Source organism: Beta vulgaris, chromosome 9, assembly GCF_026745355.1.
Source record: "Beta vulgaris subsp. vulgaris cultivar EL10 chromosome 9, EL10.2, whole genome shotgun sequence".
NCBI lineage: Eukaryota > Viridiplantae > Streptophyta > Magnoliopsida > Caryophyllales > Amaranthaceae > Beta > Beta vulgaris.
In genome coordinates, this window is record NC_079210.1 from 52,546,064 (window position 1) to 52,573,237 (window position 27,174).

Sequence of the window (27,174 nt, forward strand, 5' to 3'; positions counted from 1 at the left end):
AAACTCAAATTTGCATCATGATCTTTAAATTAAATCAAAGTGATATTAAAATAGGGTCATTTGGTACCAAAAAGTAATCTTACTTGGTATCAAAATGTAAGTTTGACTTTATTTTGATACCACTTTGACTTAGTTTTAATACCACTGTGACTTAATTTTGGTACCAAAAATTATGTGAGATGCCTGACATCTTACTATGAGACGTCAATTCAAACTCCATTCGAGAGCATGTTGGCTCAAAATATATGAATCTCTTAGTATTTTCATCTTTTTGACAGTTAATTAACATAAAGATTGAGCAATGCAACTAGCTTAGCTTAAAATTTATAATTTCTCAAATTTGTATGGCCACCAAGTCGCACTTGTATAGTTATGCTTCTTATCATATTATATTCTTTTAATTTAGTTTCCTATTATTAGGTGTTGGTGTGTTCTTAAAACACATATCCTCACGTAGGAAGGATGAGAATACTGTTTCTGATCGATCACTTGACTAAACTAGTGCAATTTGAAGTTTGAACAATAATGATGGCAAAATTACTATACTGCAAAAGCCAAAGGTTTCCTCTTTTATATTGATGGACATAAACTGTAAAGATAGATAGGGCCTCGGTTATTGTGTCATCAAGAAATCCGAAACTTTCGACTAGCTTCTAGCGCCATCTGAATATCAGCGACCCAATCATCATAATTGTCAAGTTTGAGGTGCGTAGGAGTGATGAAATCACCAGAATGATCACTAGAACCAATGTCAAACGGAGAATTAATATTTACTTGCATTGGGGCGGCGGTGGGTTAGTTTGTGGTGGATCGGAGAAGGGGGGAAGGGGCGATTGGGGGTATCCCTTCGACACATATCTTAAGAAACCTATGTGAAGAGGATAAAGAGATACATATAAAGTCTTTGTCATGTGATAAAGAGAAAAAAATTACCAAATAAAAAAACATTGCAATTCATATGAAACTTGCAGATAAGAAAAATGTTGTAATTAAAAAAGAACGGAGGAAGTATATGTACGTCAAATTGATCAAATGGCAGAAACTTATCTCAATTATGGACCTCTTCTTAGATCTTTATTGGCCTACACATAGGCTTTTGATGGAAGAGTAGGAGTAATAAACGACTATGTGACTTTGTCTTTCACACACACACTAGTACTATAAAACTTTCTCAAAGACTGTATCATGAATAATTCCTAGGAAAAATGTTTCATAAAAACGATTTATATATCAACATCAAAGTTGTTGGATTACTTGGATTCTCTACTTTTGTTCGTTTTCACTGAATTATTGAGGGTATAGAAAGAGAAAGCTCTCTACCCAAAGTGTACTGTGTAACCCTAATTCTAGTATATATCATTACCTAAATGAATACAATTTGCATAGTTAATCAATTAATTAATCAATCACAATTCTCAAACTCAAGATTAAATTAGTAGAGTGTAGTCCCAAAGCACCACTAGTATTTTGTCTTAAAGCAAAGACCACCACCTTTATTTTGCCCCCACTTTTTTTTTTCCATAAAGCAAAAGTAAGAATAAAAAGACTTAGGCAAATAGATAAACTAATTAAAAGGAGAGGTTGGAGATAGAGTGAGAAAGTCCCTTAAAAAAAAGATAGAGAGAGAAAGCAAGAATACAAAAACTTTCTCTCATTAGCCCCACACAAACACAAATAACCAACCTTCTCACCAAGAAAAATAATAATTATTCTTTCTAATAAGTTAATAGTATTACTCCTAAGATGACAATATGGAATTCTTCAACTACATTTTGAAACAAAACTACTACTACCTCTACAAAACACCTTCAAAACAAGGAAACCTAGATAGCTAACTAAAGTAATTAGGAGATTAATTAGGAAGAGAGAATATAATTAGAGAGTATATCCAAAGAAAGAAAGAAAAAAGGGAATTTTTCTTCTTGTAATAATAATTGTTGGTTTTTGAGCTAGGGATATATATATGAAGAATTGAATTGTTGTTGTGTTTTTGTTTAGAGAAGTTAAGGTGGAATAAATTAAACTATGATGGAGGGAAACCCTAATAATTGGTGGAGCATGCATAGTAATTTGAGGTCACCAACTTCAACAAATGATCAGCATCAACAACAACAACATGAAGGAGAAGTTGTTCCTACTAATAATTTTCTCATGTCCCAAACACACCCTTCTAATTCCCTATTGCCTCTTCAATTTCTACATGGTGGATCTTCTTCTTCTTCATCTTCTTCTTCATTACTTCCTTTCATAAATTCGGCCGAACCGCATGCTCAAGACTTTCCTCATTCATGGAGCCAACTCCTTTTGTAAGTAAGCTAATCACTAGTGCTAATTATTCATCATTACTCATTAGTATCATAGTACCATTTCTATTGCATATATGTGTGTATTAGTAAATTGTTGATTTTTAAGGCTTAATCACTTTAATTTCATACCTTTTTTTGTATGTGTAGGGGAGGATTGGGTAGTGAACAAGAGGATAGGTTTAGTCCAAGTGATCAATATGAAGCAACAAGAGGCATGAATGGTGGTGTGCAAGTTGATGTAAAGCAAGAATTGAGTAATCAAAGTAACAATAACAACAACAACAACAACAACAACATCAATTTGCAATTATATGGAAATCATCAGTTTCATGAAGATCAACAAGATGTATCAGTAGGAATTAGTAGTAGAGGAGTAGCAACATCATCAGCAGCTTGGACTCATCAGATCATGCCAGCTTCATTATCCCCTAAATCTTGTATTACCAGCTTAAGTAGTAATAATAACAATAATAATAATAATATGTTGGACTTTTCCACCAATAAAAGGTCACTATTAGCTGATCAAAGTCATCAACATGCAGACCATACTACTAATTCTGAGGTATATACATATATATGCTGTTCTAGCTACTTTTTTTTTTTTGATGTTATTTTTGAAAATTGTGTCAACTTTTGATGATGATGATGATGTTGTTGTTTCCAGTGTAATAGCACAGCTACTGGAGGTGTACCACCTAAGAAGCCTAGGCTCCAATCTTCCTCCACTCCACCTCTCAAGGTAAATAACAATTTCACACCCTTCTAAACTGAACTCTCTCATCACTTTTTCATTTTCACACATAAGATTATTATTAGAGTAACATTATATGTAAAGGATAGAATGGACTTTTACTAATCATAGGTCTGTATTGTAAACACTAAATAATAATTATTATTATTATTATGATTATTTTTTATTATTATTATTGTTAATTTCTTCTTTGGGTGTGAGTTGATTTTATATTATATATATCCTTGTTTTCACCTTTCATAAAAAGTAATTAATTAAAGCATTATTGATCTTCTATTATGATGGTAATATAGGTGAGGAAGGAGAAATTAGGAGATAGAATAACATCCCTACACCAGCTGGTTTCTCCATTTGGAAAGGTAAGACCACCTCACTCATTCTACCTAGCATATAGTATAATCTTAGTTCATAAGAGTAAACTTGAGTTATATAATCATAAAACACATTCATTAGTTTTTTTTTTAATTCCAGCACTTTGACTTTTACATTATTTATATGTACACCGTCTTTTAGATCGATATATATATTAAAACAATGTTTAGTATGTGACGTACTCTTGAATTTCTCTCAATATTTATTTTCACAATTTCACTAAGAGATAAATATGTACGGATTTATACTTAAAGTTGTGCGTTGGTAGACAAAATGTTGCAATTTGAAACCAACGGAGTGAATAGCTTTGTTTACTTCTTGCCATAATTATAATTAAGCCCATAAACTGAGCACATTTAGTTATAAAAACTTTATTACTCTATGTTATACATATAACTAAGTACTATGCAATCTGCAGACATATGATCACTACCTTTCTTTGAGTTTTCTTTCACTTACATTACAATTATTCTGTACAAAAAAAGAGGAACTGAAAAAGAGAAATAATGGGTCTTTTGTGGTGTGTGGTTTAATCTCTTTTTGCAGACTGACACAGCCTCAGTGTTGCTAGAAGCAATTGGGTATATCAGATTCCTTCAAGGTCAAATTGAGGTGATGTTTAATTCTTTATATCGTACTATCTTTTGCACAAACTCACAAAAACACCTACATTTTTTTTGTATACATGTGTGCATGAATATATTTCTGCCTTTAAAGAACTAAAATATGAGTGAAGCATGCAATTGCAAGCAGTACTTTTTAAAGACCCACATTGAGCTGTAGTCTTGCTTTCTAAACATTCTTTTTATTCAAAACTTCTTTTATTTCATTTTCATGTTTTATTCTTGCAGGCCCTTAGTTCTCCTTACTTGGGAAATAATAATACATCAGCTAAGAACAACAACCAACATTTTGTAAGCAATGTTTCTCCTAAAAACTTTTTAAACTGTGCATTCATATGTATTGTTATAGGCTTGTAGCATATTCGGATTTCGAAATGGAAAACAAAATATATTGTTGAAAGTCTAGCTAATGATATCTATGTCTTGTACGAAACTTGATAAATTTGATATGATTGAAAATGGGACTGGACAACCCAGTTCGGAGGAGGAGAAGCTTAAAGGAGGCTCGCTCCATAATAAAACCAATTGGCAATAGTAGGAGTAGCTCATCTAGCTTATATTGTAGTACTTTCTCTCTCATCTTTTTCCAATGTGGGACAACTTACATGTACACAACATACATGGGGTTTCAACAAAACTGTTAATTATGTAAAATGGCATTGTCTAGCAGTAAATCTTTTTTGTCATTCTTCTAGCAATAAATTTTTTTGATCATTCTTCTAGCAGTAAACCAATTTGATCTTCAATGGATTATGAACAGTTGCATATGAGAAGGACTTGTATGCTTTTAACTTAGACACAAAGGAATGTTAAAGATCCTAGTTTTTTTTTTTGGTGTTTAGAGACCCATAAGGGCGGGGATGAGAATCGATCCCAGGATTTCCTGGAACCAGGAGGGAGCTCTAACCAACTGATGAGCTATCCCTCACGGTCTGTCAAAGATCCTAGTTAAATTACCCTAATGGAAATACGCAGCACTTAAATAAGATTCACTTGTATATCAGCTCATAAGTGACATAACATAATTGTCTAATTGATCAGCAAATAGTATACTGTTGTAAAATCACTAAATGGATGAAAAGAGGAAAAAAAAAAACTCAGGTAAAGATCGAACCTTAAATAATCTCTTTGTTCATCTTTAGGTTATGATACTCCTAATTACTAGGGCATGATGATTTTTATTCTTTACATTTGCTTTTTTGAGTAGGTACAAAGAATGTGATTCTTTACATTAGGTAAAAAACTTATATGGACTTGGTCTACACTAAATTAGTGTGGACCTAATGTTAATTTATGTGATTTATGAAAGAAAAGTTCACTTTATAAACAAAATAAATATAAAAGATGAGTAGATATAGATTGTAAAGGTTGACTATGTGAAAGAAAAGGTTACTATGTTACAAAGTGAAAATTTTATCATGATAAACTAATGTAAAAAAGAATGACTATATTTAAAAAAAAAACAGTCACTATGGTAGATATTCACCGTATAATATAACTTAAAATTTTGAGAAGGTTACTATACCAAGAAAAAGGATCATTAGGTTAAATAAGTGGCTTTGGTCTACAATAATATTATTGTGGACTAGGTCCATGCAAGACTAACTCTTCCATTATTTATTCAGGAAGTACTACATATATGTATTAAGATCAGTTTTGAGTTTGCATATATGCACATATACTAGTTGTTACTACAACATTACATGAACAATGTTTTTTTTTTGTTCTATAAATAAATGTATCAAAGCACATACATTTTTTAATTATCCAAGTAAGAGGACTAAATATTTTTCTTTTCCAATATTATGAAAAGGTTCATGGAGAAAGGAATTGTCTATTTCCTGATGATCCAGGACAGGTATTAATTATATTATGTTTCATTGTGCCAGTATGTATAATCATATGGTATAAACATTATTAAATTATTCATTACATAAAATATATTGTTGATAATATTTAGTTTTTGAAAGGCATCTGAAAGGAACTATTCTATTTACAAAAGGGATGTACTTAAAGAACAATGTCCTCAGCTTTTAGGGTTACCTTTTGAATTACAAAAATAAAAATAAAAATAAAACAGACATCTTTTGCCTAATTTTGGAATATAAAAAAAAGGGGAGTTGAAATTTATTATTTTAATATTAATACTAAAATTTGTTTTTCTTCACTCTTTTGTAGCTTTTAAATGATTCTTGTCTAAAAAGAAGAGGAGCTGCAAACCTAGAGGTACTATATTTTGATGTAAATGAAATTTCTTTATCTTTTTCTTCTTATAATATCACTGTTAAGTTGCTTTTTTCTTGTGGTTTGAATGTATGATGATGGTTCATTCATTACTAACATATAATCATTGATATTATCATTAATGTCTTGGTCGCCATCATCATCATTATTGAAGTAATTTACCCACTTGAGCACTCATACTTTTGCTTCTTCAACATCATGATCATTTCACCTTTGATTTTTATATAAATTGTATTGACTTTACTTTCCGACATTCTACCCATCTTTCTACTCATTATTGTTCCTAATCCCAAATACTTGTAATGCTTAAAAAATGTGGAGACATGATACACATACACTCGGTGTATGTGAGTCACACATATACCGAATATATGTGTTACTATTGAACTGAACGATTGTAATATTATATTTCAAATTGAATTTTATTATATGACAGGGATGAAAATATAACATTATTATTTTAGATAAATTAAATACTTGAAAACGATAGGAAAATTTAGTAGAAATCAATAGTAGAAAAATGGTGAAGATGAATAAGATGAAACTAATATATGAATAATCTGGAACAAAAAATTAAAATTCTTTTTTTTAATTTTAAACAGAGGATTCATACAAATCTAAACAAAGAAATTTTCATAAAACATATTTTCTAAACAAAGATAAAGAATAAATCATTAAAACAAAATAATCTGTCGAAACATTTTAAGTTTGTAATATTTTTAGTAATATTTTAGTAATAACACATACACAAGATATAAATTTTAATAGTAATACACACCTAGTATATGTGTGGTCCCATACACTCAGTGTATGTGTAGCATTTGCGAAAAATGTGATTCATTAGGCCATTGCATAACTCTAAGGTATGATGCATAATCTCTATTACATAAGGGAAGGGGGGAGCTATGGTGTCCTTTTTTGAACTGACTATTTTGCCCTCCTTCCTTTTCTATATTACAAAAGGAATATCAATACCAAAATGGGGGTTCAAACAAAGCCACTTGAAATTAATTTTCAACAATCACTCAGAAATCACTTATATGAGGAAACTTTACAAATCACTCATAGAATTGAGAAAATCACCTTGTAAAAATCACTCAAATGATCAGGAAACTTTACAAAAACTAAAAATTAACTTACAAACTAGAACATATACTAGGACGTCAATACATACAAAAACATTCACAAAATTCACTTACAAATCATTGTTCTCAATAACCATTCACAATTACATACTTACAGAAATTACCTATAAACACAAATATGAGAAAAACATAAGATTTTGATAGTAAGAAATGCAATTTCATTACTTATACTTATCTATTAAAGTGTTTTTAAATACTATTTCGAATGTTTTTCAAAGAACCTTATTCATAGAATGGAGGTGAACTTAAATATTAACTTGCATTTTCAGTTTGTTTACTACTTAATAATAGTTAGGCCTAAAAATATCATCGCACGCATCGCGTGCACAAAAGACTAGTCATAAAATAATCCTACCGGTCCCGGTTCAGTTATTACAATATTTGCTTTTTCACTGTTATTAAGGTAATTTTCTTTATCTTTGTAGTCCTAAATTCTTTGTAAGATATATTTTTTATAAAAGTATACATTATAACAAACAATGACAAGACTCCACTTAATAACCCTTTGTTATATATTATTGAAAAATTAAGGTTCAATGCAAATTAATGAATTTTGACCATAAAAATAAATAAATGTTGCAACTAATTTTATTCTACCCTTTTTATCCAAAAGAAACTCGGGAGTGAATCACAAACAATTTAACATTTGAATGTTGGGTAGCTTTTTGTGATATTTTGCGAAGTGACACGTATAACTATATACAGTACCCAAATTATTTTATCATATTATTTGTCCATACACAAAAAATATAGAATTATTTGGCATTCGATTGTTGGCGTTTGACCTCTGGTTGGTTTAGTTGGCTTGTTAATCTTGGATTGATACTCCTATGCCTTCTTTCATATACCTTAGAAGATACAATTATTATCTTATAGTATAGGGGGTAGCTTACATACATACATGAAATGGCTATCCTTGTCGTTACAATTTTATCACTTTCTAGTTCCACATTCCAACTTTGGGTGTACAAACATTAGTGTATTTTCAGCATCAGTTAGAGGTGGAGCAGTTAACACATATATAGTCTGTTTCCGTAGTGGAGCACTATATAAGTGTAAAGATTTTGTGTCAATTTTTTCACAAATACTTTTATACAATAACCTCTTATTATATTATAGGGTTTAGTCACCCCACATCACCCAAATCAGATACAGTAAATAAAAAATCAGCTTTTGTACACAATTGCCTTATAGTCTTATAAATATACTATTACACCAATGTTGAAATAAATAACGAGATAATATCACATCTTTAATTTACGTAGAGTCACAAATTTACACATATAAAAATCAAATGATACCTAATACTAATTGAGAGCTACACAATATAATATAGTATTAGTTATTATGTCCGAGCTATGTCCCGGGTAAGAAAAAATTTCATTTATTAATGTAATACTTTATGATAATAACACTAAATACAACTTAGTCTAGTAGTCAAGACTTTAGTATATGTACTTGAGGTCTTGAGATCAAACCCTATACTAAGCAATTTCTAAATTTTTTTATACGTACATGAATTACATGAACTAAAACTCTCTAGGGAGAGCGCCATGTGGCACAGTTTCTTGTTTATGCACACCTTTTAATATATTTGTATAGATTACGCTCCGCGTTTTTGGTACAAATGTTATACTTGTAGGTCCTGTTTTTTTGGACTTATTTTCATTTCGATTTAGTTCATTTCAGTTTCTTCATTTTCTCTCTAGAGTTTAATTCAATTCAATTCACTTCACTTCAGATTCTTTCCGCTCAAAAGAATGGGGCCTTATTACTTGAACACGGACTATAAAATATAATCTCATAATCCTAATATGTACAATTCATTACAACTCAGAATAAAGTTGATATATTATCGCTCTTAACTTTGAACTTTTTCTAGTAGTGAAGATAAGTTGATATATTATCTTATATTATTATTCCTAATATGATTGTTTTAATTGTTTGATATGTCATTAGGATAACATAAAAGGCGCATTAAAGGACTTGAAAAGTAGAGGGTTATGCTTGGTTCCCATATCTTGCACACAGCTTGTTGGAAGTGACAATGGAGCAGATTATTGGGCACAATCACTTGGAGGATTTTAACCACTTATAAATTCTACGTAATTAGTTATTACTTATATAAAGTAATATCAAAACTATATGCTTTAAATTATGTATAGCATTTTAATTTGTGGAATGATATATCATCATGAGCACTCACTCTGCTTAAATCTAATTGGAAGGTTGATTGCTCTTGATGCTATGCATTCCAGCCTTAGAAAAGTGCATGGTTGTACTTGTACCATATAGTCCATATTATATTTATATAAAATATAAAATACCATGACTAGTTAATTATGAAATGTTTTATATATTAATCTTCTCCTTAACTTATGAGTTTGTCTGATCTTGTAAGAGACCGCCTACTTTTAAATTAAAATTAAGTAATGGTAAGCCCAATATTAAAAAGAGTATTAGCCCAATAGTAACTAGTTTAATTTCTTTCGATAACTAGTTTAGCTCATTTAGTAACTAAGTCTACTTTTATATTAAAATTAAACCGTCTCTTTTAATAATTTTTGCCTATGTATATGGTCTTAAGATTCCATAAAACCTAGCATATAAAGCTTTTCACATCACTATCTCTCGATATTTTATGTGCACAATTCATTTAGTGGCCTTGATAGTGAGTCCATTACGATCGAACTTATCTTAGATTAGTATTCCCACATTCTCTACTAGTTTCTAGATGTGCTATAACTAGAAGAGATGGTAAATCTATATTTAGTGTTACAAGAAATAGTTAATGTGGATGTCATCTAACTTAGTTGGTAAAGTCTTAACACATACTGAAAATAGAAAATATAATTGATTGGAAATAGTACAATAACATGATATTTTGGCTAAGTAACTGATATACCTCACTGAAAAAAGATACATAAAACAATATTTTACATTACGTAATTTATGAAATGTTATAGAAGACTAGAAGTAGTCTTAGTTTTTTTATATGTTTTATTTAGTTAATTTCTTATGCATATATCACGCGCATATATATATCTGTATTTTATAATTGAAGAGGGTGACCTTAGGCATAAAATTCGAGTATTTATTTTTTTTCTAGTAGCCAAAAGTTACAAATTACCCTAATGGTTCGTTTGATAAAATCGAGATACTAATAAAAGGAGAGCGTACAAATAGTTATGTTGACAAGTAGTTTTTAGAAACCTAAAGGAGAAGTAGAAGAGTATAAAGGGGAGTTCACTCATGGTACACCCGGGTGTACCATGAGCATGGTACACCCAGGGGTATTTTTGTAATAAATTAGAACTTCAGGTGCTCATTTGACACCAAATTTGCTCATATGGGCATTTTGCTCATTTACTCATTTGCTTATTTTGTTCATTTTGTAATATAAGTGTTTGCTCATTTTCTCAAAAGAGTAGAAATGTTTGGTCATTTGCTCATTTGTTCATTTTGCTCATTTGTTCATTCGCTCATTTTGCTCATTTGGAGAAAATAGTCTTGGGTGTACCATGAGCATGGTACACCCAGGTGTACTATAAATATTCTCTATAAAGGGATCGGAGAGTGTAAAAATAACAATGGCACATTGACGTTTATTTGAAATACTTTTTCCTTAGGCTGGTTTTATCAACCTTATTCCATGAACTTATTGTAATGCTTCTCAAAAATCAAATTAAATTAGACTAGTTTATAATAAACCTTCTTATTTTCATTTATTGAATATCAAATATCTTCAATTTTGTATTAGGAAAATTATAAAAATCTATAACGATATATTAAAAAGTGTTCTTAACTAAGGAACAGTGCCCACGTGCGTGGCCCTCTCCCTTAGGTCATACTAAACTTGATTCATATACGGAAAAAAATAGTAGATGCATTGTATAAGATTTGATCCCATAGTTTCACGCTTATATATACTAAGGGGTCGTTTGGTTCAAAATAAGGAATGGAAAGGGAATGGAATAGGATAAAAGGATGGAATGGAAATGGAATGTGTTACTTTAGACACTTGTTTGTTTTGATGTAGGAATGGAATCATTGGTCTAATGACTCCCTTACTTTTTGTTTCCTATGGTGTGAGGAGGGTTTCAAGATGGGGGAATCAAAATTGGGCTAGTAAGGGAGTGAAAAAAATGGATAACCCAACCAAACATAAAATAAGGGAGTGTGTTACCTCAATCCGTTTCCAAGTCTAAAATATTTCCAACCAAACGGACCCTAAAGTCTTAATTAATAAACCAAATAATATTTGACGAGATCATTGAAAAGCAAATTAAATATTAATAATGAAAAACTATAAGTAAAAAATACAAGATTATACGATTCCTATAAAATCCTGTTTGAATATAATCTACCTTATAAATTAGCTTGAAAATACAGTTAAAATTTAAGTAAAAGTTCACACAATCAACCAGACCGAAAAGATTCGGAGTAAACCAGACTAAATCTTAATAAATTGACTAATTCAGACGAATCACCTTATTACAGGTAAAGAAAATATAGCATAATTGTTCATTATAGACCCAAAATGCCTTAATCCGTTCAACTTATCTTCAATACTTGTAAGAAAAACTAAGGTCAAGTAATTAAGATAAGTTCTAATAAGTACTAAGAAGATCTAGTAAGTTTAGGTCAACAAAAATAAGATTGAAGGCATTTATAACATAAAGTCTCATAAATTTAGATAAATTAACATTAGATTTGATAAAGATTAATAAAATTAATAAGTTCAAATAAAATCAGATAAGCAAAAATATGTCGAAAAAACATAGCGGATAGAGTTGGGACACGAGTACACTGGCATTTTTCATGCGGTGACGGCCTTGTAAACAACTATTCGTGAGCTAATCAGTTAATCATATGCGATTTCGTCTTTGCTAACTACTTTGTTGTCTTATTGCCCACTATCTGTTTGTGAAATTGCTCGAGAGAAAGAAAAAAAAATAGCAGAAACATTGTGCTGCGAGAATGACTGATAAGTGGAAGAAGACAGCTCTTTTTGTCATAGACATGCAAGTAAGTTAATTCTTCCACCAATTTCCAATCTTTTTACTTCTTTGATTAAATTCAAGTTAAGTTCTTTCTTATATGCAAAAATGGGTATTGAATTTTTGATATTAAATGAATGAACAGCTTTAAATTCTCATACCAAAACGAAAATTTGCTTATTTTATGACTTGGGTTTGATTTAATTTGCAGAAAGATTTCATCTTGCCTGATGGGCCGCTGCTGGTAGATGGTGGTGCAGCTATTATCCCTAATGTTATTAAAGCTGTTGAAGTTGCTAGAGAACGAGGCATGCTTGTAGTTTGGGTATTAATCAACTTTTTGTTTCTGTACTGTATTTTTTTGACAATTTTGCTGAGTTTACTAATTGTAGATGATTTGCTATTGTTAGAGTCTTAGAGAAAGTAGCAATTAAGGGGTAAAGAAAATGAAATTTTACTTGAGAATTTTGATATTGTTATTGAGGTGGTTTTGTTAATTGAATTATGTTTCTTTGTGTTCATCCTGTTTGGAATGTTATATTTATTAATTTTTGAGCCAAAACTTTGACATTGAATTCTCATTAATGTATTAGAATAAACATACTCAGGTCAGATCTTGTTGAATTTGACTCACTGTGTACCAAACAGGAAGAATATTTTGAAACTTAGGGAGTAAGTCGTATCCTATATGTATATCTTCAAAGAAGTGATGATTACTGCTTTGAATGTTATTCCAAGAGAAAAAAAAACAAATGATGTTTAGAGGTTGATATGGTATTCTGAGCACAGCTCCTTATTTGGGTTTCTTTTGAAGTTCTAAAACAGATGGAGCACCATAGATTAGTATTTTATTCGTTTGATTCAGCGACAGTCAAGCTTTTGTTGAAAGATTGTTATGATGCATTGGGTATCTCTGAACAGTCTATAAGCATTATTTTTTAATTTAATTTACACGCATAGGTCATGTGGGTTAGCTACGAGTTGGTGTTTGTTGATGAGTTGTGACTTGTGATGATTAGAATGATAATATGATATGCCTCTATATTACAGGTTCCATTGTATATTGAAAAAAGAACTCCTAATAAAATTATGATAAAGCATGGAGTGGTTTTTATTGGTTTTTGTAGAGCTATAGAAGAACATTTTTATTGATCAGCTGCCCATGCATAAGCCTTTCATTGACATGACAGACACAATTAGTTATAGTTTGAAGAATTGAAGGCAATGAATGCTCTTCATCCTTTACGCTTTGTGATAAAGGATTGCAGTATTATGCTAGTGTCAAGTGTCAACCCCTCCTTGATTGAGTGCTTTATCATTATCGAAGATTGAGTTGAATGTGCCCTACTAAGAAATTTTGGTATGTGACACGAGAATCCATTTGTTTGCAGGTTGTTCGGGAGCATGACAAATTAGGGAGAGATGTTGAACTCTTCAGAAGGCACTTGTATAGCGAGAAGGGAGGACCTACTGTAAAGGGGCATGAAGGTGCTGAACTTGTTGAAGGACTTGAGATACATGAAGGGGATTATAAGTTGGTTAAGACACGCTTCAGTGCATTCTTTGCTACACACCTTCATTCAACTCTGTTAGGTGCTGGAATTGATAGCTTGGTCATTGTTGGTAAGTGAATGAACCTGATGAGCTAATTTAGATTTTAAACAAATTTTCTTTGTAGAACATAAAGTTTTGAAGCTTTTGACCATCAATCTCCATATTCAGGAATTCAAACTCCTAATTGCATCAGACAAACAGTTTTTGACGCAGTAGCATTGAATTACCCTTCAGTCTCTGTCATTGTTGATGCCACAGCAGCTAAAACACCAGAAGTTCATGATGGTAAGAGAACTAAATTGCAAATTTTGTTGTTCAATACCATGAGCAGCTTGATATTGTGTGTCATGTATGTTTGTGTGCCATTTGTTTGTGTGAAATTTCTTCTAGGTCTGGCAATTCTCTATTATTGCTAACAATGTGGTTATGGAGAAGGCGAACCAGATATGAGGGAAGCATGTGTCATAATCATATGCTCATATATACCCAAACTTTCTCTGAGAAAATAGATCTGCTCTCACTAACTTCGGGACAGGAAAAAAGAAGCTATGTCTTGTTCTGTTACCTTGAAAATTTGGTTGCTCGAATATGAGCTATGACAAACTTGCTGTTTTTCCTACTTGATATTCCTCTTTTGGTCATGAATTTCAGTGTTAATTTAGCATATTTCTTGCATGGAGAATACAACATTCTCTTGATAACTAAGTGACCTTCTGTCCTACACTCCTACTATAACACCTACAATATGAGTTGTAAGATCTTCAATGTTATAGTCTATCTTGTCATGTTATGAGATGATTGTCTATTACTTTAGCTTCTTTACGCCAATAGTATCTTTGCAAATAATCATGGTTTAGGTTACGGCAAGGTAAACTCGAATATCCATATGCCAAAATTGTCTATTACTTTAGCTGCTTTACGCCAATAGTATCTTTGCCCTTAAATTTGCATGATTTTTAAGCTTTTGCTGGTCATGCATTATGTACTATTTTTCCTATGAAAGGAATAATTCTTGATCTGTCAAGACCTTGATGTCCCTTAGAATAGTTCTTGCACACGGTGTATGGTAGCTGTTAAGGCTAGTGTTTTTGTAAACGGATTATGAGGTAACTTGTAGCTACCGTTCGTAACTCTTTGTTAAATTTGGAGTGACTTAATAAATTTGCATATACCTTATATTTAGCATTTATTCCTCAATAATCTTCATGTAATTTTGACGTATCCTTGAGTCGCAACCTGCAAGGCAATTCAGCTCCAAAGCTTACCCTTTTGAGTCTTTTCTTATTTTTGTTGATTTTTTGTGCTAACTATAGCTTGAGATTAACATGAAATTTTACTCTTCAACCAGCCAACATCTTTGACATGGAAAATATTGGGGTAGCCACGCCAACCTTAGAGGAATGGTGCAATGCAAATTGTTGATGAAACTTTGGGGCTTAAGCAAGTTTATAATTTTCTGCATTTGTAATAGCAATCTTGATTTTAATTACCGCCCTTTTTATCATTATCGGGAAAATAACCTCAAGTAAACAGGTATGGAAGCTATAATTGTAAACCACAATCGAATCTTTGGAAGCATTGGTTTATACATTTCTATTAGTCTCTACTATACATGGTTCTCTAAACACGCTCTAGCCCAACTTATACGTGCAAAATCTGTCATCTCATTGTATACTTGGCTGATGTAGTAGTACTCTTTTAGTACTTCATCAATTGTTTAATACTTTTGTTGATAATATTATTGTAATAAGCCATGGTAATTACTAATTTGTATGTAACAATTCCTCTGTTTCTAGAGTTCATTCCTTTGTGGTTGATAAATAATAAGAGTAATACTCTACATGCTTCAAAGTTTCTATGAGGGGTTGAATCCCCGACCACTTGCTTAGAAAGTGAGTGTTCAACCACCAAACTATAGCTTTAATTTCTAATTAAGCTACAAAGTTGATTACTGATAACTTGCTTCCTTATTTTATGTTTATAAAAAAGGTGAAAATCAATAAACAAAGTCAATAATGGAGTATGTTTAACATATAAAATTAACGATCCAATTTATTTTAGTTGTCTCTCGCTGCTCAACAATCAATAGAATGATAAGGCACAATTAAAGTATAAATAAATGATTTTTGATGAAAAGAAACAATAGTTGGCTTGATTACTGAAATGTAATGTTCAAATTAACTTGGGGGTTTGGGGTATCGCTTGAGCGCATGCAAATTCTTAGTTGCTGCTCCTAGAAGCACCTATAACTATGTGCTCTCAAAAATCTTTTAGGTGCTCCCGCGAGCGCTATAAAGGCTTTGCCAAGCCCAATACTTTCTTTTTTTTCAATTTTGAAATATGAGGATGTAGAAATAATATTTACTTATACAAGTCTTTATATTAGATTATTGCAAAACAAGTTCAAAATAAATAAATTGAAAATAGATTTCAGAAAATGAATTGAAATCAAGTTCGCATAAGAAGAATTGAAGCAACAAAACAGGATAAACAACCTGGAAGCTCTGATAAGTGATACCATGTGAAATTAGAAATGAAATGTTGCTTTTAAAGAGAGAATGTGAGAAGAATTTAAAAGGAGAGTTTCAATGTTTTTGAGTTTTTATGGCAAAGCACCATCACGCTATATATACAGATGAGACTAAGAGATGATAACAGATGAAATAACAGGAATGTAACAACTATGTAACTACATATTTTAGACAGATGGAGGAAAATCATAATGCTCTCAATCTTAACTCGACCTGTTTATGAAACTAATTAACAACCTCATTCTAGTCTCGACTATTAAACTTTAAATCATGGCCACGCATGTGTTCAACTGATTAATATGTGTCATGAGATGTTGCGTAGTGAAGAGTGGGAAATCCAAGTCATTCATGTCTACCGGGAAGGAAATAGGGCCGCGGACTGGCTCGCCAACCAGGGGATGACTCAACCTCACAGGATTGTGATCTTGGAGGATATACCTTTAGCTCTTCGTAGAATAGTAGATGAGGATTTTAGGGGTGTGGCCTTGCCACGTCTAGTTCCTCCTTAAGTCTTTTTTTGTTTTGTGTTGGGTTGTAGTAGTTTTGTGTTCTTTCGTTTTTTTTTCTTTGACTTTGTTCTCTTGTTGTTTCTTTGTTTTTTTTGGGCTTTCTCCCTCCTCTGTATTAAAAAAAAAAAAAAAAACTAATTTCAGTAATTTGCAAATTGATCGAGTTATCATGTTAGGTTTGGAGTTTGAAAGTTCAACCATAATACACAACCTGTCTAATTGCATGTCGGATTTGGGTTGTATTGGCGGGTTGTGTTAATATTTGCCACCCTAAGTGCAATCGATTACAATACTCCTAATTAAATACAGTATATTTATTGATGGGCTTAATTCCTTATTAGCATAATGAAAAAGGACTAAAGGAGCAAACAACAAGGGAAGAAGGGATTATTTGCTCATATCTCTACCATCATCGACAAAAATATGTGTTGCAGTTTTGATTATTAGTGAGTATATATTCGAATGACAATGCAAATCATATCAAGGGAATGGTCTTTTTTAATGCTTAGTCTATTGTTAGTTTTTGGCCTTATATAACCATTATAGGTGGTACAAGTACTATCGTCTACGGTCTATCTGATTGTGATGTGCTAGTCAACATAAGACTCTGTTCAAGACGTTACTCAAATATAGCTGAGTCTTGTTGAGTTTTGCCATAAGACTCCGCTCAAAACTCCCAATATTCTCACCCTAAACCGGGCAGAATTATTTATATATTGATTAAGCTTACAGTCCATGCATAAAAGTCAAAACATAACACTAACTAGAAGATAAATCTAAGCAACTAAGAGATAAGTTACAACTTACAAGGCTAGAATGTGGTTAGACATACCCACTGAGCATATAATTATGTAGAATATAGACAGAGAGATAACAACAGAAGCTAATAATAGTTACACGAGTACATTGTGATTGACCAAGTCTTTGATATATCGTTATCATGCTATCTTATTACTTACTACTACTACTTAGTGATTGGCATCATCAAGTTTTGTGGTAGCCTTATATTCTTTGGAATTCTAGCATATCTTTGACTGCATACCAATCATTGTTTTGTGGAATTATCATGAAATTCTATATTGACTGATCATTGAAGGTAAAATTTGTAATATAATCTACTATAGTATAGTTTAAGAAAATACTAAAGTTGGTGTTTATTTCTTCATTGAATGGTATTATATGTCATTACCAAAATAACCTTTTAATGATCATAGTAGAGTCGAAATCAATGAAGAAACATTAGAGTCTGAGTGTGGATTTGTGATGCCTATGACATAGTAGTATGTATAGCAGTAAAATCATACATGATACTCCCTCGTTTCCTAAAAATCTTCTTTGATACTATTCCTACATATACCAAGGAGGATCCATTTGTGTGGGGTGGTAAAGTAGGAGAGAGAAAGAGGTTAAGATAAATAAACAAATAAAAAATGGTTAAAGTAGGAGAGAGAAAGGGAGTAAAATTGAATTAATAATGTAATGATGGACCATATGATAGGGACATGAGAGGGTAAAAAGGGAAGAAAAAAATTCTAAATAAGAAATAAAGTAAAAGAGGGAAGATCTTTTGAAAACACACTTAAACAGAAAGAGGGAAGATTTTTAGAAAACGGATGGAGTACAAGATAAAATTTGATTCATCACCTACAAGAAAGAAAACCTACTCTGTATGGTAGAATCCAACTCGTCATTACCAATAATTTTTTGATGGTTTATTAAAAGTAAGAATTCACCCACCGGGTAGTAATAAAAAAACTCATTATTAATATCTATCGTTTTAAATATTATGTATCTTACAAAGAAAACTAATATATACAATAATTGATGTATCTCGTTCATGTTTCATGGCTGAATTTGTTCTCGTAAATTTGTGCATAATGCATTAGTCAATTTCTCCTCTTCTAAAAGATATAGGACTTGTGCGGGGGCCTGAAATAGCAATAGGCGTAGTCCTAGAATCTTAACTCCTAGTGGACTTTAATTTCATGTACCTGACTCAAAAAAGAAGCAAAAAAGGAGAAAGGCTACATAGTATTGGATGTGATGGTTATTTTTATGACCAAAAAACCAACAATCTCCAACCCCTAATTCAAAATGGTATAAGTTGAATTGGTTGTATTTAATAGAGATGATGATAAAAATTCATAATAAAAGTTTTTTTAAAGAGAAATTTTCATTAATTGAAGGTCAAACGGTATCTACAGTCGATATTTAAAAAACAAGATACAATTGAACAAGGTTAAATCAAATTCGTTTTTGAAAAAACTATAATGAACCAGATCGAACAATGCAACACAACCCCCTTGTATTTGCTTAATCAAGCAGCTATTGATAGGAAGTTCTGACATAGTTTGGGAAGAGCATTCTTGATCGAGTCATGTTAACCGCATTGGAGATTCCAGTACCTTCATATTAAATCTCGAAATTCAACCAATAAGAACAATTTATCATACCTAAAAACAAAAAAATCACAGCCACAACTCCCACATGGGAGAAGGAGATCTCCACAACACATATCAAAAACCCCATAACAGGGTTTGAAGAAATCTCATAAAGAGATACTAATTTATTCAACAAGACAAGAAAATGAACTAAAAACTGAAAACAAAAGGGAAAAGGGCTTAATTACCATGGATAAAATCATAAAATCATAAATAGCACCCCCTAACCGATGAAGAAGGGGTATATGAAATTAGGATTTTAGAGAGAAAAAAGAGAGATAGGGAGGCTAGGGTTTTATAAAGTGTTTTTTTACGCAAATAAGTACATGGATCCAAGTGCATGTAGAGCATGGTGCACCCTTTTCTAAACTACGTCGTTTTATCATTTTTAGAGTCTATAATTTTAAAAAATTATTGTTATTTGCTTCCTTAAATTTTGCAACTAAAGATTCTTTTTCAAATTTAAATTTAAAAGGTATATGTTCTTTTACCTTAAGTGTAGATGTTCATTTATTATATGTTCTTTTCATTATAACCTTCGTTCTTTTATACATATAAATTTACACGTTCTTTAATTGTAGTCGTGTGTTCTTTTTTAACGTAGAAAAATTGTTGAAAAAAATCCGTGTTCTTTTATATAAATAGTATGTTCTTTTTGGGTGCACAATGAGCATTGTGCACCCTAGTGCATAATCCACGCTTTGTTTTTTTTATGCAATATATTTGGAGTTGTTTTCTTCCTTCATTTAAATTACCTTCTTAGCCATTTATATTTCTCTATTCACAAAATATCAAACTAAACAAATAGCCTACCCTTTTCATCTGAAAATTAAATAGTTCTTGAGAAATTTCGATCCTTGATCTGGGTGTATATATAAAGTCGAGGATCATTGTGTTAACTTTTGGGGACGAACGTCATCAAGAATCTACACTTGAGACAACGAAATTTGTTTCTAAGGCATTAACTCTCTTACCACCAATTCATTCTTGTGATTTCAGGTTCAATTGTTTGATTTCTACGGATTTATGCCCTACAATACATATAATGGCATAATGCCTTTAATCTGGCGATTTGTGAACCTATGAATTGTAATATTATCTTGTGTTTTATACTAGCTTCAAATCAACTTTTCCGTATCAAATGATGAAATTTAATGGTGTTTGCATCATCGTGTGAAATGAAGTATGAGTTGTTAAAGAGTTAAGACTATCTCATAAGTTTGCTGCTAAGTGCAATGGATCAAAGTGAAAAGAGGACATCAGTGGTGGGACAGTGGGACTATTGAACATTGTATTTAATTTGGGAAAATTCCTCAATCTGAATATTCTTAATTGATCACATATAAAAGGGTTTACAATGATAGTCATATTATGATACTAATTACATTAAATAATAATCTGAAATCGAAGACAATTCTATCTATCTATATAAATATATTAAAAGGCGTGCGAAAACAAGAAACTGTGCGACCTCAAATACATATACTAAAGTTTTAACCACTAGGCTAAGTTGTATTTAGTATTAGTATCATAAAGTATTATATTAATAAATGAAATTTTTTCTTACCGGGGCATAGCCCGGGCCTAATAACTAGTTCTCCATCTATGAGTCGTCTACATTGCAAAGTTCTCGCTCACTATAATTTTCATTGGATAGGGCAATGATATGGGATTTGCTATGCTTAATCTTGAATAGGATGCATATATTGTTCATCTATTTCCAAAGTCAGGAAACCAGAAGGTCTAATTACCCTAGTTAATCCCAACAGCAAAGGTAGTGAGGGCATTACTATCCTGAGGATAATGTATAAAACCATGTTCTTTTGGATTTATTTTCAATTCAGTTCGAGTCAATTTATTTTAGTTCACTTCGATTTAATTCAATTCAGTTCAGCTCAATGTTTTAATTGTTATTTTTGTTTTATAATTGTTACAAATATATTATTTTATTATTATTTATTATTTTTATTATCATAAATTATTATTATTTTTTGTTCTTCTTCTTCTTATTATTTTTTATTATCAACACCAACAATAATTTAATTAAAATAAGTAACAATTTAGTAAAAATAAATAATCATAACAATAATAATAATAGTAATAATAATTAGTATTGATATTAGTATGTTAATAATTATTGATTATTATCAATTATTATTTTAGAAAATTAAATACATATTTCAACTCATTTAAGTTCAGCTCAATTTGCTACAATCCAAAATAACGAAACCTAAGAGGGATAAGGGGAGCTCCATATTCAACACGAGCTCTTCTTTCCTTCTTTTTTGTGATATGCTAATTAGATTTTAAGTTACTCTCCCCCAAAGGACACAATCTTACAGGTAGGTGGGGAATTGAGCATCTCAACCTACAAAATAATTGATAACTAAGCATTTTATTGAGAATGAAATCATTATAGTTTCATTTATCCATAACATTTGAGAAGTTATCATACTGAATGAAAATCAAACCTCCAACTTCTTTGTTGAATAGTGCAAGTTCTATCGTTGATCTCACGCATGAAATGCAACAATAGTAGACATTTTGTGAAAGTTTATTCTAGTTTGTCATGCATCATCATGCTTCAAAGAAAAGGTAAAAATCTAATTGTTAGATATTTAAGTATAAATTAGAAATGTATCATAAACTCGTCTTCAATCTTGGGTTGAGGACGAGTCTGTGTTACGTTTCTATTTTATAATGTTGAAGAGTTGAAGACGAATTTATGATAAATTTCTATGATACATTTCTATTTTATGCTACTCCTAATTAATCAAAAATAGACTCGTCTTTAAAACTTTAGATATCTAACAATTAGCTATCGAGCTATTCTCTTATGTGTGCTTTAGATGTTTTTGGTGGTTGCGCAGCAAGTCTTGTAGATGCTCTGGGGATTACAAAAAGTATTATTTTGGTCCCATATCTTTGTTGCTTCCCTTCTTTTTTCCCTCATTTCATTTTCCTTTCCAACTTTTTGAAATCAAAGGAAAAAGAAGCAAACATGCACCCAGTATATTCAACTATTAATGTAATGTATAAATGTAGCATTAACCCATAAAAGCTGATGTGGGCTCTTGGAAAGAACTTAATTGAATTGGTCTTTGGATAAGATGATTAAGAGTACAATTTTGGCAAGTGTCACTCTTATTTTGGTGATATGATGATGAAAAATACAGTGAATCTAAAGAGAGTAGGGACTTGTAAATTTTATGTCGAGATCTTTGTATTAATCAATTTAGTATAGGAGTATGTTTCTTGTTAGACTTTGAATGGAATGAAATTGGAAGGGCTCCACTGATTAAGCTCTTGTAATATCATACTCTCTTTGGAAAAGACTGAAAAGTGGAAATTTTATTTATGATTGTTAGAAACTGAAAAAAGTAGCATATTTTGCTACCAAAGTTTTGTGATAAACAGCTATCAAACATATGCTAAGCATGTGGGATGTTCTCAAGTCAAGAGCTACGCCATTTGTAATGCCACCATTAGAGATGGCCAATAGTGGGGGCCAATCCAGCCAGTCTAGCCCATTTCGTGGGTTGTGTGGGTTGGGCCAGCAAAATGCCCCGGCCCAACCCAACTCGAACCGTGAAATTGGTGGGTGGGTCGTGAGCCAGATTTCTTGAGCCCAGACCATGAAATCGATTCAACCCGACCTATGAACCAAACCAGCCCAATCCAAGTAAATATTGAACCAAATTGTGTTTATTTTAATCATATTGTATATATTTTAATCAAATTGCATATATTATAATTCAATCAAATTTAAAAATAATGAAATTATTCATTAATATTAATAAATATTTGTATATATTTTAAATTCATTTTAAAGATTTTATGTAACAATAATGAATAATTTCAATGATTTAATAATTTTGAAAAAAAAAAAATTCATGCCGACTCGTCAGCCCGATCCAGCCCACCAGACCTACGAACCGTGAAAACCGATAACAGACCGGTGCGTGTGGGCCAAGATTTTTCAACCCTGGACCAACCTGCCCAACCCATGAATTTCACGGCCCGGTCTTGGGCCGTGAAATCTCAGCCCAAGTCACTACAGCCCACGGTCCGGCCTGCCCAGCCCGCACCAGTGGTCATCACTAGCCACCATAATGAGGAGGGAGCGGGGTTTTCTCATGTATAGACATCTCAAAAAATAACATGACCGGTTTTTTAGAATCTCAATACGACTTTTAACTCCAAAATTAAATATAACCGAAATCTAACAAATTCTTAAAATAGCTAGATAAAATGTTGAAAAAGAAGTATTTTTGACGTAGATAGAATAAGTGAGAAGAGATATAAAAAAAATCCTCTATTTTTATTATAAAGTGCAAGTTTTTTCTCTCATATATTGGTTTATATGACTCGGTTAAGCAAGAAATGATGTTGCTTATATGAGCCTTCATGTGCTAGACATTTGATTAGTTGTTGTGCAAATTGATATATAAATTGATCAAGTATAGTTTGACTCAATCAAATGCTTAAGGGATTAAGGCTCCGTTTTTTTGGATTGAGAGAAAATGAACTAAACTGAAACTGAAATGAACTAAACTGAGAGAAACTTCATTACAGAGAGTAGCTAAACTGAATTGACCTAAAAATAAGTCCAAAAGAATAACGCCTAAGCCGCCCTTTTCCTACCATCAAACATGGCACGACCTGATGAACTTAACCATTTATAGAAAATGTGATATTGCTCAACTATGCATTTTCATACTAGGTTCATCTTTGGTTTGATAATCAGACTTGGCTAGCACTATTTTAGAGTACATTTTTATTATCTTTTTGATTTTTATAGTTAATTAAACAGTTAGAATTACAAGATTGTGGCTGAAACTAGAGGACTGAAATTTAGAATAATTAGAGTTGCTACATGTTATTGGTAGGCTGTTAGACACTAGGCCCACTACAAAAGGTTCCATCCAATACTAATTAGCTAAATTTTAGTAACAAAAAAACTAGACTTTATCTTCAACAAGCAAAAATTGAGATAATAACTTAGAGAATATAACATGGGTCTACATAAGATTTTATAAGATTATAAGATAAGAATGTTTTGGACACGTAATAGTAAAGACGAAGGAGCTGAATTTAGGATTGCGATATTTCTATTTTCTGTTGCTCTTCAATTTAAATCTACTCAAACTTACACTATGATCTTTGTTCTACATGGAAAAGACAGAAACGACTAACATTAAACAAAGATTTTCACCAAAAAAAAAAAATTCATCATATAAAGATATACTTATATGTTCACCTTAAAAAAAAGTACTTTAATGCTAATCAATTTTAGAGGTAGTTATAGAGTGACTTCGAAAAATGTTTTATTGTAAATGTGGTTTTTTTCCCCATCAATTCTCCTTACTAAAACAGTTTTAATCGGTTTAAATCAAATTTAATTAGTAAAAATCAGTGTTAATTAATTTAGTGTTCATTCTGAACTAGGTTTGTGTTTAATTGTAGAGGATGTGAAATCAATAGTCCAAATTATGATACTTATTCTTTTCTATTTTTGTTCGTTTGTTTTGGGATTAGGAATAAGATTAATTGACTTGGTTAATCAAGGGTCACTTAAGAATAAATAATAATAGCTATTATGAGTTTATGACTCCCTCGATTTTCCAAGTTTTAGCAATTTACGATTCAAGAGGTCAAATAATTTTATAAAACGTGTTAGCTACAACACTGCACGGGTCGATACGCCTAGTATCCATCTTTTACGGCTAGGACTATTGGGGTATCTAATCCCATTTGCTCCCCTAGCTTTCGTCTACCAGTGTCAACCCAGCAAAGTGCTTTCACCGTTGGTGTTCTTTCCGATCTCTACGCATTTCACCACCCCACCGGAAATTCCCTTTGCCCCTACCATACTCCAACTTGATAGTTTCCACCAAATGTCCATGGTCGATCCCTGGGATTAGACGGCGGACTTAAAAAGCCACCTACAGACAGTAATCCTATGATTTGGCAAATTACCGATTTTCACCAAATGTTAAAAATAGATTACTGTTGATAATCCGCCAAAGTAGGGTAACAATAAAAAATTTCCAATTTTTATACAAGAAATAACATTATCAAAAGGTACGAAAATGGTGAGCGTGCTACTTACACATGAAGCAACAATACCCACATTTATAAAGAAGTATCTCTCTCTTTTTTTTTGGCAAACGACCAATACCAGAGATGAAATCTTGACTCATTCAATCGAACCATTTTATTGCGGTTAAGACTTTCATGTTGTTGTATTGAAAAAATAGCGATTGGTCAATATCAAACTTTAATAGAATGTCATTTTCTAATTTAAATAGCGAGAAAGGGTCAATCATTTGCATCTTTATAGTAATTGATTATATGAGTTTCTGTTTAATGATTCATTTGTTCTAATAGTCGCATCACTTTGTTTATTTTTTTTTTTTTGAAAATTTCACATTAATTGCAACATTATTTTATTTGAATATTGGTTTTTCCGTCTTCCTATTTCTGTTTGCATCTCATGAGTCTTTCTTTATATTTCGCTAGGCACTCCATGAAAACTTATGTTTCCCATATCCACCTTACAACACAAATTGCTATAACAACATCAAAATGCCAATGATAAAGCATGTAAGTGTAATATACTTCAAAACACATTCTTATATAATACCACCTTACAATAAATTTATCTCACTTAGACTCGTTTTTTTCTTGAATAATATAAATGATGTCATATAAAAAAAAAGTCCCCATAATTACCCTTGTTACTATCTCAAAGAAATAATGATAAATTGATAATAATAGAGTAACATGACATCCATTTTCAAGTGGGTGTCTGTCAATTCACACTAGAACACTAAAGTTCACACCCACGTACATACAGCCCACAAAAAGCATCAGGGTCCAATGTTCACATATTGCCGGCTTATCATTTACTCTCACTATCATTTATCAAGCCTGGAGAACAAAGAGGACAAATTGTAAGGTTAATATTTTGCAGTGAATTTCGAAAAAGATTAGGCAGTACAACTGAATGACACAGATCAAATTTACCAGCTTTTTCTTCAATCCATGTTCTATTGTGAGATATTTTTGAATCCTAAATGCTAAATATAACTCCAAAACTTTTTAAAATCACTCCGGATTGATCAAATATCTCCAACTTTTTCCTTCTTTTATTTTTTCAAATCACCACCTCCTGCCACCACTACCTTGATTGCCACCACCTCCAGCCCACCTCCACTTTCGAAATCTTTTTTGAGATATGGGGAGAACGTCCGGCCTGGACGTCCCACCCAGGGGTAGTTCTTGGCCCATGCAATTACGGCGATGGAATAGGATCCCAAAATATATTTATTTTTAATTGTTTAAAGATTAGACAAAAGAAAACATTTGGATTAGTAGTAAAAGTGTAAGGGAAGGAACAATGAGGACATGATATTCATCAAAGTTTTGTTGTTTAAACTTTTCAAAATAGTCGTCATAGCCAGCTACAAATACGAATCTTATACTTCTATCTTTTTTGAACTACAAACGAAGGACCTTATTAAGGAAGGGATGGAAATTCTGTTGCCCATAACCTCACTAGGGTAGTGCCGTTTGGTGTCGAGCAATGTTGGGAGCATCATTGTCCTAGTATTGTAACACCTTATGTACTTATGGACACTCTGTCCCTTTGATTAATGCACTTCTCTTTCCCCTCAAAAAAAAACGAAGGGCCTT

At 31.7% G+C, this 27,174-nt stretch overlaps 2 protein-coding genes across 8 annotated transcripts; both read left to right on the forward strand.

Moving 5' to 3' along the window:
• The first annotated feature begins 1,559 nt into the window (after positions 1-1,559).
• On the forward strand, positions 1,560-9,748 carry LOC104904713 (transcription factor bHLH68). 4 transcript variants are annotated; one of them, XM_010693072.4, is made up of 9 exons: positions 1,563-2,306; positions 2,454-2,868; positions 2,971-3,045; positions 3,351-3,416; positions 3,976-4,041; positions 4,281-4,343; positions 5,866-5,910; positions 6,231-6,278; positions 9,401-9,748. In XM_010693072.4, the coding sequence occupies exons 1-9, from the start codon at positions 2,026-2,028 to the stop codon at positions 9,527-9,529; spliced, it is 1,188 nt and encodes a 395-aa protein (XP_010691374.2). In that variant the 5' UTR covers positions 1,563-2,025; the 3' UTR covers positions 9,530-9,748. The 4 variants fall into 4 exon arrangements, with proteins under 4 accessions (XP_048492157.1, XP_048492156.1, XP_010691374.2 ...); XM_048636201.2 differs by having other exon boundaries at positions 2,119-2,310; XM_048636199.2 differs by lacking the exon at positions 4,281-4,343 and having other exon boundaries at positions 1,561-2,306.
• A 2,497-nt stretch (positions 9,749-12,245) lies between these two features.
• LOC104904714 (hypothetical protein) lies at positions 12,246-15,604 on the forward strand. 4 transcript variants are annotated; one of them, XM_048636493.1, is made up of 5 exons: positions 12,246-12,469; positions 12,653-12,766; positions 13,833-14,064; positions 14,197-14,280; positions 14,386-14,808. In XM_048636493.1, the coding sequence occupies exons 1-5, from the start codon at positions 12,422-12,424 to the stop codon at positions 14,409-14,411; spliced, it is 504 nt and encodes a 167-aa protein (XP_048492450.1). In that variant the 5' UTR covers positions 12,246-12,421; the 3' UTR covers positions 14,412-14,808. The 4 variants fall into 4 exon arrangements, with proteins under 4 accessions (XP_048492450.1, XP_048492448.1, XP_048492449.1 ...); XM_048636491.2 differs by lacking the exon at positions 14,386-14,808 and adding an exon at positions 15,344-15,604 and having other exon boundaries at positions 12,249-12,469; XM_048636492.2 differs by having other exon boundaries at positions 12,255-12,469; positions 14,164-14,280.
• Positions 15,605-27,174: the final 11,570 nt, after the last annotated feature.